This window comes from Merops nubicus, unplaced genomic scaffold (assembly GCF_000691845.1).
Source record: "Merops nubicus isolate BGI_N331 unplaced genomic scaffold, ASM69184v1 scaffold21391, whole genome shotgun sequence".
NCBI classification, from domain to species: domain Eukaryota; kingdom Metazoa; phylum Chordata; class Aves; order Coraciiformes; family Meropidae; genus Merops; species Merops nubicus.
Window position 1 is genome coordinate 34,440 of NW_008587888.1, and position 16,369 is coordinate 50,808.

Genomic DNA, 16,369 nt, shown 5'->3' on the forward strand with positions numbered 1-16,369 from the left:
TATAGAAAGCATAGACAATATTAAGAATGTTTGGAGGTAGTTATATATTTTTATTTTAAATAACAGAGTTTATTCTTTTTCCATTTCAGAAATTATGAGAAATTAATTGCATGAGAAAATGTAGATAGCTTTATGCATCCTTACTACATACAAAAAATCAAAAGTAACTTTTCTTTAGCTAAACTTGTTATCTCTATCTAAACACCTGCAAGGAATGAAAGTAAATTTTGTGGCAAATAGCAAAGGAAAAAACCTGCTTTGTGATGTATGTTCTCATTGCTAGTCTTGCAGTTGTAAGGTTTGAGCTTTAATAGTGAGGCTCACTCTTATTTAAGCATTCATGTTCCATTCCAGTTTCAATCTGATATTCATAATCTGAATCAGAAAGTTCAATATCAATAATTACTCTCTATCTCTGTTGTACAAAATTATGTATATACTTGTATCCCTTACTTTCACATTCTTCACCATTAGGATTTGATGAAGACTTCCCTCCCTCACTCTTTCTCTCTCACTCTTCTTGCTATATTCTGCTTCTTCTGTATTCTCAGGATCTTTTTTGACAACATGACAAGTCTTCTTACAAATACACATTTATAAATAGAAAACATTGGTCATTACTGGGATACTGGGATACTTATTTCATATTTTGTTAGTCTAAAGCTGATTATGTCTTTAATTTCATTTTCCTCAATTTTACATGTAATTTTTTCCAGAAGAGTAACAACTTAGTGTGATCTTCCTTTTAAAATACCAAAAGATCTGGAACGTTTCCCGCATTTTTGCGATTGTTGCTCTGAGCTTTTTTTCTTGATCAGTGATATTGAGTGTCTCCCTTTTCTTAGGTAGATCTTTTTATGCATATAGATATTTTGTTATTTTTTACCTTTCTTGAACCTCGGGGCTATTCAAGTCTTCAGTCTGGAAGAATTCCTAGGGCTCTGTTTCATAATTCTGCTACCACTCATTTCTTTTTTGAAAAAAAAAAAAACAAAACAAAAAACACTTCATTGTTATCTTCCTCTCTGTATTAAATAATTTAAAAATACTAGCTCACATCTCAAACACTTCTGCATACATTCACAAGCTTTTCTTATCACTTTTCTATAGCATTTCATACTAAAAAAATATTTTTTGTACTATCTTTTTAGACTTTTCTGTAATGTTTGTCCCCTTATTTTTTCCTTCAAAACCAGCTGGTTTTTGATTTGAAGCATGAAGGCTTTCTTCTCCATAGCACGGGAGCAGCAGAAGTACACAGTATTTGTATTGCTATGCTATCTGCATAATTTTGGCTGAAATAAGTGTGGATCACTGATAGATCCCAGAAAACGTGGAGTGTTGTACCACTCAAAGTAACGTGTTTTGTGATGCATTTTGTATGATTTTCCTCTTATTTTTACCTTTGACACATCTTTGTGAGTGACTTTTCTTATCACTTTAAATTTAAGGAGTGTCTTACTTTCAAAATTCAGCAAACCCATAGAAGGGCTTTTGCTTTTCCTTTTTTCTCCAAAAAATAACAGTTGATTGATGACTTTGAACACCCCCTTTTAACAATGATAAGAAGTAAAATCTCACTAAAGATTTAAGTCACCTTGATCTTGCAGCAACAACTACTGTGGCCAAGTCAGCAACAGTTTCCAAAGATTGCTCTGTATAATTTTTAAATGTTAGTGAGTTTTTATCCATGCAAATACATGGTGATAGCACTGTTCCTTCACCAAAATACAGACTGCTGAGCTGCAGTTTCATTCTGCAAGCAGGATGTTCCAACTGCCATCATATACTTTCAAAAGCCCCAGTTAATATAATATGCTAAAGCTTTTTTTTCATTAGTTAGAGAAGCTAGTTTGTTATAGTTTGTATTACGTACTTGTAACTTAATATGAGAAGGTTCACAAAACTTAATTCCCAAACACTCATTTTTCACAGCAGCGTCAGTCAGTCATTTTAGGGTGGCAAACGTATAGACAAATTAAAGGTTTTCATGTCATGATTTATAAAAGCCAAGAGTGCATACTGTCATTTAAATTAAACTGTGTGCTATGTATAATTGTGTCATATAAATGCATTATAAATTATTCTTGGAATAAATGCTCTCATCTTCTAACAGAACATGCATAACCATTGTTGATATGAGGCGCTACAGTCTTCTGTGCACATCCTGTAGGAGATGTTAATGTGCAGTATCTTTCATAAACAGGCCTCTTTTTGTCTCTGTTAGAAGAAGGAGCTCACTCAAAGAATCTGATAGTCTTCCAAAGAAAACATCTGTTTTAAATATATTTGTTTGGATTCCAGTCAGTGCACCTAGGACTTGCATAATTAGCTTAGACTACAGAGTTCCCTTTTCAGAAGATATGTTTATTTATATAAGTCATGCATTTTTTCATTAAGCAAATACTCCTTTTTTTTTTTTTTTTCCCCTAATTAGAAATTCAGGCTTGTATTTTAACACACATTTTTTGCAATGCAAAGATTGAGAAACTTTCTCAACAATTTTTCAACAATTTTTTTGTGAGATTCATTTTACTGTATTTTGTATGGTGGAAAAGTGATTAGCAACCATCTTATGAGTATTTTTGTAAATGTGTGCATAAATTTATAAAGATGCTTTTGATATCAATTACTGATCATTCATGAAATATTATTTTTGTAACTTTTACTACTTTTGATAGTGCATATTCTTTTAAATGTACATAGTTGAGCTTTTAAAATTGAATTATGGTAGTAACTGTGTTAAGTTTGCCATTCCTAAATATCCAATTAACTAAAAATATTTAAAATACATTGTTTGCTTCATCTTAAGCAGCTCTTTAGAAGAGACAAGAAGAAACAGAAGCTCAGCGATCCTTTTTGCACTCATTTCATGCCACTCCACATGATTCCATTGAACCAGAATCTCTTACCATACAGCTGTGCAACATTAAAAGAATAATTTTCTAAAACTGGTTTAATGATTATGCATACCTTTGGTATTAAGATCAAACCTCTTGAATGTTCAGGCATTCACAGTTGGGAAGGACATGTTAAACTTTGGGACAAATTCAGCCTGGAGTGACAATTTCATAATATATATTGCAGGTGTGCCTCATTACAGAAGGGCTGAAGCTGCTGTCCATGCATGAAACAAGCTCCTAGGTTGTTTTTTATTTCAATTCATACAATCCAGATGAAACCTTTCTTAATCTGACTCAGTATTCTTTATATCACATCTGATTTCAGCTCAGTCCTAGACTTGTGGAAATAAGAGTTACACCTGTACTGAATGTTTTAATCTGGGGCAATGTCAATCAGTTCTGAAGGATCTCAAAGCTCCACTTAGCTCTCACTGTACAGAATGATGTCTTCTGTGAGAAGTGCAGCCGTATGTTTTGCTGGACTTTTTGCTTTGTCTTGCCATTTTCAGAAGTCCTAAAGCATAGACCTGGTTAAGAATGCTATCAGTGATTCAGTATGCTCTTTCTACTCATGCATGTGACTGACTGAGAGAAGCTGGCTAAATGTCCCTGTCTAGATGTGGGGAGTGTTTCAAAAAACTATTTTTTGAAATTATTTTTCAAAAACAGTTGTATGCAATAGTGCTAAGTACTAAGGAGACAATAGTGTTGGCTGTTGACTTCCTTTGATATAACTTAAGTGATAATAACACAGGTTCTGTTTGTTTGATGTTCTGTAGGTGTTTACTCTGTTATGGATTGCTGACTGGATGGTGCACCACTTCTGGAAAAAAGGAAAAGATCCTGACAGTTTTTCTATCCCCTACCTTACTGCACTGGGAGATCTGCTTGGAACTGCCTTATTAGCTGTAGGTTTTCATTTTCTGTGGCTCATCGGTGACAGAGATGGTGATGTTGGAGATTAGTCATTTCAATGGAAGCAATGACTTTTCCTGGAATATTGACAAGACCAACCATTCCACTTGAAGGTTCTCAAAGTGATTGTTCCATTTGGTGTGAGTAAATCAAGTTGACAAGTATAAAACAGCCTCAATGTTTTTAGTTTGGTTTGTTTTATAAAAGCTAGGATGCAACTGGGAGGATACTTGAGACCTTTACTCTGAAACCAAGGTGGATTGCTGCTAGTTAAAAACATCTGAGTAGACACAACGAAGGGCAGACCAACCCTTTATCAAGTTTTAAACTTTTAAAAGATGTGGTCTTTCAAAACAAGAGTTCCTTAGCTATATTGCAAAGCAGAACAGTCTCTGCTCATTCAGTGGTGATGACGAGGAGGGTAAGACCCAATCAGTGTCTTGCCTTGTCTTTCCCTCCCAGGAACAAAGTGGGTATATGTTTTCATTTTACCACAGAAGTGGTAAGTGGACCTCAGATTTATTTGGTTTCATAGATGTTAACCTGCATAGTTGATGATATGTTCTTATCTTACAATTTCAATGCTGTATCTCTCTGACCATTACGGAATTGATATTGCTAACAACTATTATGGTGACTTGAGCCCTGATTGTCTAAACATATTGTCACTTTATTTTATGTATAATAACATGACCATCAGCATTTATAAAATTTTACACAAGAAAAGCACTTAGTGCTCAAAAAAACCCCAATCTACTTATTTTGCTGTTGTGGTTTATTAGAGCAAGAGCATAGTAAAGGCAAATCATGGGACACTGACCTGATCAGTAGTAATGGATGAATGATTAAATCTCCTTGTGTTGGAAAGTGTATTTTCATTTAGCAACTGAAAAGATGTTGAACTAACTGGTATTAATGGTGTCATGATGGCCAGTATCCTGATTTTAATCAAGTATTTAGAGGTGTTAATTCAAATGTAAATACTGATCCCTGATTAAAACCTGAGGTATAAAAGATTATGCTTCTTTTTTAGGCACTTTGGAAGTTACATAAAATTCTAAAATTCCAGAGCTATGTCATCCATTTCTAAGCAAAAATCTCTGCTAACAGGATTTTAGCTTTCGAACTGTGGAAGTAATGTGATCAATAAAGAAAATTACTGTTTCTATATTTTTTCTCTTGTTTGTACACCTCAATATTTTGAGTAATACAATGATCACGAGGACTTTAGTTGCCAACTTGAAAAAAATGTACTAACTGCCCTGTTTTAAAATCTAATGGGAGTTCCTCATGGCGTATGTTTTTAAGACTATAGCATACATCCTAAGTGCATAATTATATAAACAATTCATATTTTAAGTTGTGATTGAAAGTTTAAATTCTGAGATTTAAATTAGACAACTAAATCCATATATCACCGTATGTTGTAATCCTGTAAACATTAATCATGCAATTTCTGCATATTAATCCTACCTTTTAATTTGATGGACCTACTCATATGTATTAAATTATGTGCATAAGTGTTAATGGGACTTCTATAGGTGTTGATCACCTTAAACTCCAGAAGTTGAAAGTGTTTGCTCTTCAAATTTTAACTTTAATTCTGAAAATTAAACCAGCTATTCAGTGCCTACACATGGATTTAGATGCCTGATTTTTAGCTCTCTCATTTAATCACCTTTATTTAAGCTTTTTCTTATGGCTATGATAATACAGTTGTTCAAATGAATCATATGTATTTTGTCTTTTATTATGTGAGAGAAAGATGAAATCTTTCTAACTTCATGTTCACTGACTTTTCTTAGTTTGTGTTAATGTTATTTAAAATAGTTTCTTGTATGTAGCATTGCAGGAAATACTCTTATTAAACTGTTTAAAGTGGTGTAGATGTAACTTTTTTTTTTTCTTTTCAATAATGGCTATTTATTTTTGGTACAGATGTAGATGATAATTCTTTTTATTCTGCTAGAACTGCCATCTGAATCAGCTAAGCTGCCATTTCAAGCACTTTTCTCATTAAAGTTACTGTATTTTAAGGTCCTTTTTAAATGAATTTCAAGGTTCTTAAAAATTAAAATTTCTTGAGATACTTGTGACCAGTGCTGATCTGATGCATGAGGGCACTGTAATATTTTGTCATGACAGTATCCTTAGTATGTTAACTGTTTTCTTAGTAAAGAACAAACAGCTGTCAGTACAGTCTGAGGACAAATGGGTAAGTGTTTAGATCGTGGAAGTGAGCAAGAAATATTAAATGGGACAAATTCAGTGAGATTTGAAAAAGGGGAATACATTGGCAGACTGGAATAATCTGTTTATGGAAAAAATAAGTGATGGAAAAGTGTAATGGGAAGATTTGGTACTTCAGGAGGGGGAAGTTCATTGCATGGTTGAAAGAGCAAAATCCATAGCATGGGGAAAAAGAGAAGGAAACTTTTACACAGCATTCATTATGAGAGGCAGTAGCAAACGAAGGACGTTAGTTGAAGAAAAGAATGAAAAGGAACAGCCAAACTTATTTTTCAGGAAGGGAAGAATAATATAACTTGTGCTGAAAGGAGCTGGAGAAGAGGTGGAAAAAGAGATACTTTGGGGAAGGGGGGGAGCATGTTCTCAGTAAGATATAGCTAAAGAGGAGTTTGAGTGGAGAATGAAGGATGACATTGATAAAGCAGAGAAAACCTTGCCATCTGAAAGAGCAAAGAATAAACAATGTATGATGTGGAAAGGGGCTTCCCTATATGGAAGAGGCATTTGAAAAGTTACAGGGTTTGCTAACTCTGCTACCCAGAGTTATGAAGGCAAAAACCACCCAGTTTTGGGGGGAATATTTTTCCAGCTATAAGGATAATATAGGAAAAGGCATGAAAGGCTACTTGGATACCACAGAATCTGTCATTTACTCAAAAGCTGTTCCCCCTAAACCAGTTTTGACTCAAGTCAATCTCTCAACAGTATTCCCTCAACGTTTGTGGTTTTGTTTTTGTTTTTTTTTTTTTTTTTAAAAACACATTGGGGTAATAGTCAATTACTTCACTCTGTGTGTGGGTAAGAAATGTCTCTAACAGAATTTTTGGTAACAAATTATGTGCTTGTACTACTCAAAGCATACAACAGAAAGAGACATTCTGGTAGGTTGTTCTATCTCATGTTACCAAAGCAGCCATATTTTATAATCTTGCAAATAAAATGGTCACTCTTCATATTAAAATTAATTGGTTTTCTCTTCTTCACCTGCTAGAAGATTCTTTCAAAACTTCATTTTTTTTTAATTTCTAGTCTGGTTAGGGCTATAGCTTGTTCACATCTATTTGCTCTTGTGTCAGCATGTAGCGTTTTCTTTATTTGACTCTTGCTCCTATCAGCTCATTTTAAGCTGGAGGTCATCTTCAAAAGCTTCTCCTGCAACTTCTTGTATAATTTTCTTTCTGCTTGATGAGCTACACCAGCCAGAAGCTGCAGTTGCTTTGCCTTTGTGAGGAGTTATCTGCAGCCTGATGCTGACTAACAGTTGGAGTGCTCTTGTTTGGTCATTCTTTCTGTTTACCCTTTTTTTAACTCTACTTCAGAAATATCTCTAGGGTAAATATAAGCAAGGGCAGGTTATTTGAAATGGGCATTGTTTCCATTTGAAAGATTTTGTGGCCATCTCACTTGTTCTACGAGAATGCATGAAAGGGGACAGCCTCATTTGTTAAAGTACAGCTAAATGCAGCTTTAAAATTTGTCATCAGAAGCATCTCGTACCATGGGTGTTATATTCTCTTTGTCTGTGTAATGCTTTGAAATAATCTTTGCATTCTACTGAGTTAATGAATAACTGCAGCTTGTTTTCAGTGATTATATAGACAGGATAGTTCCACAGCTTTATTATGCTGTTTAGTATAGGTAAGGTTTCTTTTTCTAATGTTTTTAGATCAATATTTTGAGTTTTATAGCATCACTGTACATCTTGCCTTATTCTGTGATGTTTAAATTTGCAATATCCTCTTCCACTCCCATGTTTAACATATTAATTTCACTGGGGCTTTTAGGATGCTGATGAGAAACTGGTGAGCAACAAATTAATTTAACTTCTTTTTACAATTTGCCAACTAAATTAGACTTTCCTCATACAAAGGTTAAAACAGCATGAGGATTAAGGCTTTATGAATGCAGAGCAGTTTGCAGAATCCAGACTCAAAATAAGACCTATCATATTTTTAATGGATTTGCTATTTCACTTCAGTTCTGAGCATCATAAGAAGCTCTCTTAAATCCAAGAATAACACAGAAAACACATCAGGAAATGGTAGTATAAGTGCTGTGTGAAATGAAGTGTTTGAAATTGCTCATTATTATTATAATGGTAAAATTGCTATTGCAAAGGAGATAGTATCTTCAGTTGTGCAGAAAATGGCAACAGAATGTGGTAACTGAATTATAACCTGAGTTAAAAAGAGCAAGATGATGTTAGAAAACAGTGTCGAAGGTACTGGAAGCAACATCAAGTCTCTTAGTAGGACTTTTCCTTTATTTCTGGTTAGGTTTTCTGTGATATAGTGCGGTGTTTAAATTGTGTTCTTTAATCCATTCCTAATCAAGTCAGTCTCTTGTTCAATTGTCTTTTGCAGCATCATTTTCCCATACATACTCGAAGTCAAAAAATCAGCTTTCTATAGATGAAGGTGGGGAGGAAGGGCTAGTAAAGAGGTATTTTGTCATTGGAGCCTCATTCTGATAGTCATAAAGGAAAGTCTTTGTGTTAGATTCAATGAAAATTTGATCATCATGCATGCTGTACATTAATACTCTAGGGAATCTAATATTAACAAAACATTAAGATTTAATTTAATAATTATTATAATTTAATAATTATTATATTAATTTTAAAACCCAACATTTTTAGCAAACACGCAAGACTGCCATATTCTGGGTGGGTACCCAAAAGCAGCAGTGTACCCCTTGGTCATTCAGCAGTGGCATGGCTGGATGGGCTTTCCTTCCTCTGCAGCTAAAACTTTAATTTCATGTCTTGCTAGTTGTTTATTTAATATGCAGGATAGTTCATCATATGCTCTATTTATTATTTTATTCCTCAGTTCAAACTACACTTGAAATTTGCTTCTTCCTTTACTTAACATTCTTCAGCTTGCTTTTTTGGGAGATTTTTTTCTTCTTCAAGAGTTGCTGAAAGTCTTGAGATGCCAAGGAAGTGCTCTCCTGGAATAGTTTTAAATCTACTTTTTGCAAGTGAAATAGAGTCCTGAATGAATTATACTGTAGACATCTTTGGAAATAGCTGACTTCTGAATAGTTCCTAGAGATTTTATATCTCTAAGTTCAGAGATTTACATGCACAGTTTTACTACTACCAGCATCTAAAAGGATTTTTTTCTATATATTAATTTTTTCTGTCATCTCCTGGTTTTGATTAATGAATCTGTTGCCATGCCCTGTCTACAGCAGAACAACATTTTGATAAATTTTACATTATAAGTGGTTTTCAAAAAAAATTACTAGAAAGAATACTTGTTTTGTACTTGGGAAGCAATCATCCAATACTTTCCTATGAATTCTCACATTGTGGTTAGCTTTATATCATCCAAAGCCCCTTTATTTCCTGTTTGGTTTTGAAGCTGGTGTTTTTCCTTGTATTGGCACAACCAAATATTTTATTCTCTTATAGAATCCAAGATTCTGGAGTAACATTAGAACATGATTCATCTCAATTGTTTTGAAGACTGAACCAATTTTTACAGATCACACATGAAAATCTAGACATATCTGATTAATTCTAGTTCCAGGGAGATGGATGGTAGCTTTCACTTAAAACAGGAGAGTGTCTCTTTAGAGTATTTCTGAAATGGAAGTTAGCTTGTTAAGCTTGACCACATTTGGTGACTGAGATCAGCTCAGGTACTAAGATCATATGAATTTGTGGACAAAAGTGTAGATGATTTGGAGATGTAAGTAAGCTCTGTATTCATCTAATATATGAAGATCAGCTGATCACTCATCTCCGTTTCATTCATTTTGTCTTAATGCTTTGAGATTGCCATTGCTGCTTCTTTATGGCCAATTTATTAAGGTCACTAGGTACTACGGTAGTGTAAATCTACCACATATGTATGGAAACTGTGGTCCCTCTCTGCAACAGAAAGCACTAAGCCTTTGAAAAAAAAACTTACAAAACCTGCATGTCATCTGTGCAAAACAAAGATCTAAAATGCTGTGAATTCAGATACAAAAAGGCACACTTGTTCCTAAGTTTCATTTCCAGCTGACCTTTGCTCTATTCCCACATTAGAAAGCTGATTCAGTTTTCTAAAGTTTTTTTTTTAAAAGCAGTAAGGTTACCATGCCAAAGAGCACCAAACCCAGCTCTGTTAGATACCCTGTCTGGTTGTGAGCTCTGTGCATGTAACTGACATGAGCTATGACTGTGCTCACCCCTTAGAGAGAACTAAATCCCTTCCTTTGAGCAAAGCCTGACTATATAGTCTCGGCACTAAAGACAATATGGCACTACATAGGATTGGGACTGTGCTGAATATGCAGTACTGGCTGGGGGGTTTTCTTCACCTCTGACAGCTCTACAGCTGGAAGAGCCGTCACCAAGACACCCACTTACAGAGTAAGACTTGGCTGAGGACTGGGGAAGAAAAGTCCATGCAACAGTTCCTCTAACCCACTCGAAGGTATTTACTGAGCTACCCCTGCTCTGCTCCACGGACCTTTGCTGTGTCCCATGCAAGGTGTTTCAACTACCTGCTCAACTTCTCCTTCAGATGGTTGACTTCACACGAATGGGAACTTGCAGATACCTCTGCAATCTATGTTCTCTGTGTTTTCATATCTTTCTAGATACATAGAAAGTTGCTGAAATGTCCATCAGTTCAAAGGAAGTACAGCTTTCCTGTTTGCTACAAAAAATGCATTTTAAACATTTTTTAAGACATGTAAATATTTTAAAGTCCTTCTGACTTGAGATTACTGCATTACATAAATGTTTAATAGACACGGAAGCTGTACTTATAGCACTGATGAGTGCATACATACCTCTGGAACATGTATAGCCTTCAGACTGCCTCTAAGATAAACAAACTTGAACATTTTTAGCACTCAGAAAAATGTCCTATTACCATAGGAAACCTCTCACAATATGCATTCATGAGACAAAACTAACTGATCACCTTTGTAATTGTTGTTTCTCATTCAACTCTAGCAACACTGCACCCAGTTTTATGGCATATTACAGAACTGAGGTGTTTAGTGTAAGCTCATTTTTAGTTATCTGAATTTTTTCAGAGCCACAGCTTGCCTGCAGATACACTGCTACCTTGATTTTGTTATGGTTATGTGTGTCCCTTACATATGTTCATGATCAAGTCTCCTGCTAAATGAGGAGCAAGTCTTGTAACCCATTTACTCCTGTTCAGACCTATTTAGAAAGCTCCCACCACACATAGGAGAGGGAGATTTTTTCCATTTCTTCTCATTTTAGGACGGTATGGCTTACAGATCCATGGGCTGGTAATATTCAGGCATCCTCTGTACGCTCTGAAGGCAGCTGTTTCCCATTCCCAGGCAGCCTCAGAAAGTCCCAGCCTGTTCTGGAGTCCCTTTTCTAACACGAGCCCTCAGGACCAGGAGTGGGTGGGCTGTGCCAAGTGCAGGCGTGTGAGGTGGGCCAGCAGCCGGGTTTGCCCCAGAGTGAGGAGGGGGTCTGTGTGCTTGCCTCTCAGGGCTACGGAAGGAGTGCCAATTGCTGTAGATCAAGGCTAGCTTTGTTGTAGCACTGCCATCATGTTAATTCCTCTCATGAAATGGGAGTATAGCATGGAATCCTTAGTCAACAACCCACAACAAGTTTGTCTTCATATAAAGTTTTCAAGTTCAGGACAAAAAGAATACAAGGGGCTATGTTTGCTTTGTATGACAGACTGATGGTCACTGGATAGACATTAACCACTGAGTGACAACAGGGTGGGATGGGTTTAAGATGCTTCTCAGCTGCCTGACAGCCTCTGAAAAGGTGGTAGGAGAAGCATCTGGCAATGCAGCATGCAGCTCCATTCAGTTCACCTCTGGTATGACGTATATCCAGATCACATCAGCAAGATCTCTGTTGGAGAAGGAAACCATTAGCTATCACCATCATCTCTTCTTCTAATAATCCCAAGGCTTTTTATTTGATGAAAGGAAAAATGTGAGCATGTTATTTGAGTTGGAAGCAGGAACACACCTGGTTGAACACACCTACTGAAGTGTCCTGCGAGAGGGAAAGCTCACAGCTCTGTCTCCAGCTAGAAATTTCTGCACACCTCAAAAATCTCACTTTGCATGGTAACTAGATAATAAACAGTAACACCCACCACTGGAACCGTGACAGCACCTGTGAGCAAAAGGCTGACTGCAGCCTTATCCTGGTTTAAGGTATGGAGTGCACACCGTTCCAAAGGGCTTTAGATGGACTTTCCACCATTCAAAATCAAGCACAAAATGGTCTTAAAAACCTATTTCAGAAGCATTCACCTGTATGTTTTCCATCTGACATCTTTGCACTCCTGAAAAATGAGACCGAAATCCAGACACTGACAACTAAGAGTGTAACTCCTTGCTTAGGAATTGGGATGGAGCCTATGTACGCTCCTCTCGATGTATTTCCCAGCATGGAAAAATTCATTAACATTAAATGTGAGTCATTTATAGGTTTTAGTCAGCTTCCAATAGCCCTGGCAAAGATTTGCCAGGAAACCTGAAACATACTGCAATAAGCAAATCACCTCGTCGTTCTCCTCAGATGCTTTCGTCTAGTTTAATTCTCAGTATCTAACAAGGAGACTCCCCAAACTGAGACCTTCTTTCTTAAATTTCCTCCCACCTTGGATTCCTTTGCTGTAGTTGTACAGACTTCATTTCTCAGCTGAATTGCACTCAGCTGTGCCTGCTAATCCTTGACTTCAAGGGTTTTTTTCATTAAAAAATACTGTGGATTTAATTTTTAAATTTTCCCAAGTGAAAAAGGGAGGCTTTCAAAGTATCTGCTATAGGAACAATATATATTGCATGTAAAATCATACTGCACACACAGCACTAATATTTTTATGATAAAATAGAAAAGTACACTGTAAAATTAATGCGAAATAGCTGAACTGTTTTGTTTTTCTGTATAACTGAAGGCAAATTTCTTAATAAATTTCATATAGCTATAATTCAAAGAGTGAAAATGTTTTTGCTTTCTTGAATGTCTCAGCACTTACCTGGGCACCTCCATGAACAGCACATGCCTCTCCATAGCAAGGCTGCTTGCTCTGGTTTGACCTTTTTTTCCTACATCCACCTCTTTGAAGCTCAAAAAAATGGTAGAAAAAATATATACAGTGATTACATTGCATTAATGGAGAAATACTTGCTCCACTGCATTAATGGAGCGAACAATCACTTTTCAAACAAACAAAACCCAACACTTTTACTTTAGAAATAAATCTAAACCCAGTTTAGCTAGAATAGTTATCTGCTGAGCTAAGCCTGACTCAACTGAGCCTAGGAAAGGCTTAAGCAGTCCCCAAACCCTGTCCCTGCAGAAGCTTTTACAGGAAATCTGGGCTACTGTAAGTTGCAGGTTTTGACTTGATGTAAGGCTGCAGCTACTTGATGACAGCATGGAGCCCTCTTGCTAGCCAAAAAGTCATGAATTGCTACAGAATAATTCTAGTTTTTAGAATATGATGAAGCCTAATGGCTTAACTGTTATTATTTAGCTGTATGTTAGCTTGACAGCTTTATGCATTAGTAAAAATATAGAAACAAGGGCATAAACTTTGGATTGATTTTTCTCTTACTGAGGAAAACAGCTTTGCTGGTTGTTTGTTTTTTAATTAAAAACTCTGACTGAAATGAGCCTTTCAGGCCCACATAATTTCACTTGAAATGCTATGTCTCATTTTCCAACATAATCTGTCCATTTGTTGCATAGTGATCGGATGTATACTACTAACACCTAAAGAAATGTTCTCTCAGGCCTGCATTTACTCAAAAAATAGGGACAGAGGAATTGATTTCAATGTCAAAGTCAGCAACATTCCTTAAGTATTGGCAAAATATATCTTTAAGAATGTATAAATTAATGAAAATATTTTATATATTTTTTCCTCCATGAGTAATTAACTACTTAAATGCCTCTGACAGCTAGCAGAAGCTATTTATTGAAAATGAACTGAATCTCATAGTCCAAAGACTTGAGCACTCCAGTAGAATGACATTTCAAGTAACAGGGAAAAAGATCTGCTGCTCATCATGTGAACAGGGAAAATACAAGTTGATTTTTCTCTTTTAACACAGATTTTTAAAAAAAAAAAAAAATTATTTGCACGCAATTTGAGGAAATGGCTTTTGGATATGTTGTTCCTTAGCACACCAAAAGATAAAACCAGACTAATTCTTTCAAAATTTTCAATCTTTGGCAAAGTTATAAGTGCAACTGGAAAAGCAAGATATTTCTGTATGGCATCAGGAGTCTCATACATGATGATGTGTAACACAGCTAGTGAGAAAAGCATAGCACTGCCAATTGGGAAGCATATGCTCTAGTTTCTACTCTGCTCCTGGCTGCATTTGTTTAATTTTTTTTCTTTCTCTTCCTTCCAGTTTCTCAGAATTTATTTTTTTTTAATTATTGTAGAATTAAATTAGATATATTTTCATCTAAGCAAAGGTTGGGAAGTGTTGGTGGAGCTCATGCGTGCCTAGAGAGCATTACACCCACGGGAACAGGCTTTCTTCAAACTTTGCATCACCTCCATTGGACTTGCATGATCTTGTCAGTTGCTTGGGCAAAAGGACACCTTGGCCATGCAGGATCCTGCTGCTTCATCACATGCCCCAGTGCTCCATGCTCATCTCCTCAGTCCTGGGGGTGCCACACACAGCCCCACTGTCACCAGCTCTCCTGCTCTACAGCAGCAGCCAGCAGTGGTCTGTACTGGGGGGCAGGAGCTGCATACTGGGTACCAGTAGGAAGGGATTTTGTAAATTTGTAATTATTTAATGGAAAAATTGATGCTTGCCAGAAAGATACATCCTTATGCTTCCTTCCACTGGAGCAAATCCAATTTTGTCAGTTTCTGGGGCAGTATCAGGGATTGGGCTCTTCTCCGCTATTTGACAAGCAACGAAGGAAAGCTGTGCATCCAAGAGCTGTGCATCCAAGAGCTGTGCATCCAAGAGCTGTGCAGAGAGGCCATTTCTTACCCTGTACCCCAAAAATGGAAGTTTCCATTTTTGTATGCATGTGATTTTAATTCTCTAAAGCCCCCCATCTCACCCCTCTGTGGCTGAGCTCTGCAGCTGCTGATCCCCGCTTGCCTGGGCTCAATCCCCTGGTGTGTCCTGCCCCACCTGCCCCACACAGCTAGAGAATTTCTCCTGGCCCTCGTTTCTGCATGCCACCACGCTTCATCTTGGTGAACACAGGCGTTATTGCAGCTGATGGTCTCTCCCTGGACTGTGTAGTGGCTTGTTTAGACCCAGGTACTGCCAGAAAAGGACGGTGTCACTTTAAAGCCTGTGTGTGTGATCCACACCCTGCCAAGGGAGGCAATCAGCACAGTGGCTGGAGCCAAGCTAATCACTCGCTTATATCAAGTCCTTCTTGAGACCACCTTAATTATCTACCTCCCTCTCTGACTGAGATTGTAGAGGAAACAAATCACCGATGTCTAGAAATGTGAAGGTTGCGGTCTTAATGCCGCACAGCCAGGCGGTGGTTGCAGGGAACTATGCTGCAGTTCTGCTTGTTAACTAGCGAGTGCAAGGTGGTGGGGCACTTAAGTAGGAACAGGGTTGAGTTCTAAAGATAGCCAGTGCCCCACCACGTGCTATGACACCTACTCAGCAGATTGCCTATCTGCTGTTTGTCTCTGCTCTCATTGCAAATAATATTTGGCTTGTGAAGAGTAGGACTGGCAGTTTAAATAGTCTGTTTGCCACTGGCAGTGCTCTCTCCAGAATATGGCATCCAGTTTTGGGGCCCTCCTTAATTCAAGAGGGATGTTAAGATGCTGGAGAGGTCACAGTGATAGGATACCAAGATGTTAAGTGACCTAAGGCATATCAGCCACAAGGAGATGCTGAGGCCTCTGGCCTTCCCTAGGCTGATGATGGCATGGCCAACTAAGAATCTAATAGCCATCTACAACTACTTGAAGAGAACTTAGAGGAAAATGAATCCAAACTCTTCTTCCAGAAGTGACAGATGACGGACCTAAATTAAAGGCTAAGAGTCTCAATGGCCAGTGGGAAAAAACACCTCTGCTGGGTGGGTAGTAATGGCACTGGAACAGCTCGCCCAGAAAGGCACTGAGCCCTCCATCCCCAGAGCTATTGAAGCCTTGGTTTCAAATCCATGGCCAAACTAGTCTTGGTAGCCTTCAGCAGTAGGGTGGCCCAGATGACCTCCAAGGGCCTTTCCAACAACACAGTCACAATGGTGAGCAGCTATTTAAATGCAGGCTTTTCCCTACTGTAAGTTACAATGCTTACTTCGTCACCAAGTATTTCAGAGCCCA

The 16,369-nt window shown here is 37.2% G+C and overlaps 1 protein-coding gene across 1 annotated transcript in view; it reads left to right on the top strand.

Annotated features, from left to right (window-relative positions):
* The window catches only part of SLC41A2 (solute carrier family 41 (magnesium transporter), member 2), a gene marked incomplete at its 5' end in the record, with an annotated part of 37,340 nt that extends 33,472 nt beyond the window's left edge, over positions 1-3,868 (top strand). Inside the window, one exon of the mRNA XM_008949100.1 lies at positions 3,683-3,868. Within this exon, the coding sequence (XP_008947348.1) occupies positions 3,683-3,868 (186 nt within the window). The remainder of the gene's footprint in view (positions 1-3,682) is intronic.
* Positions 3,869-16,369: the final 12,501 nt, after the last annotated feature.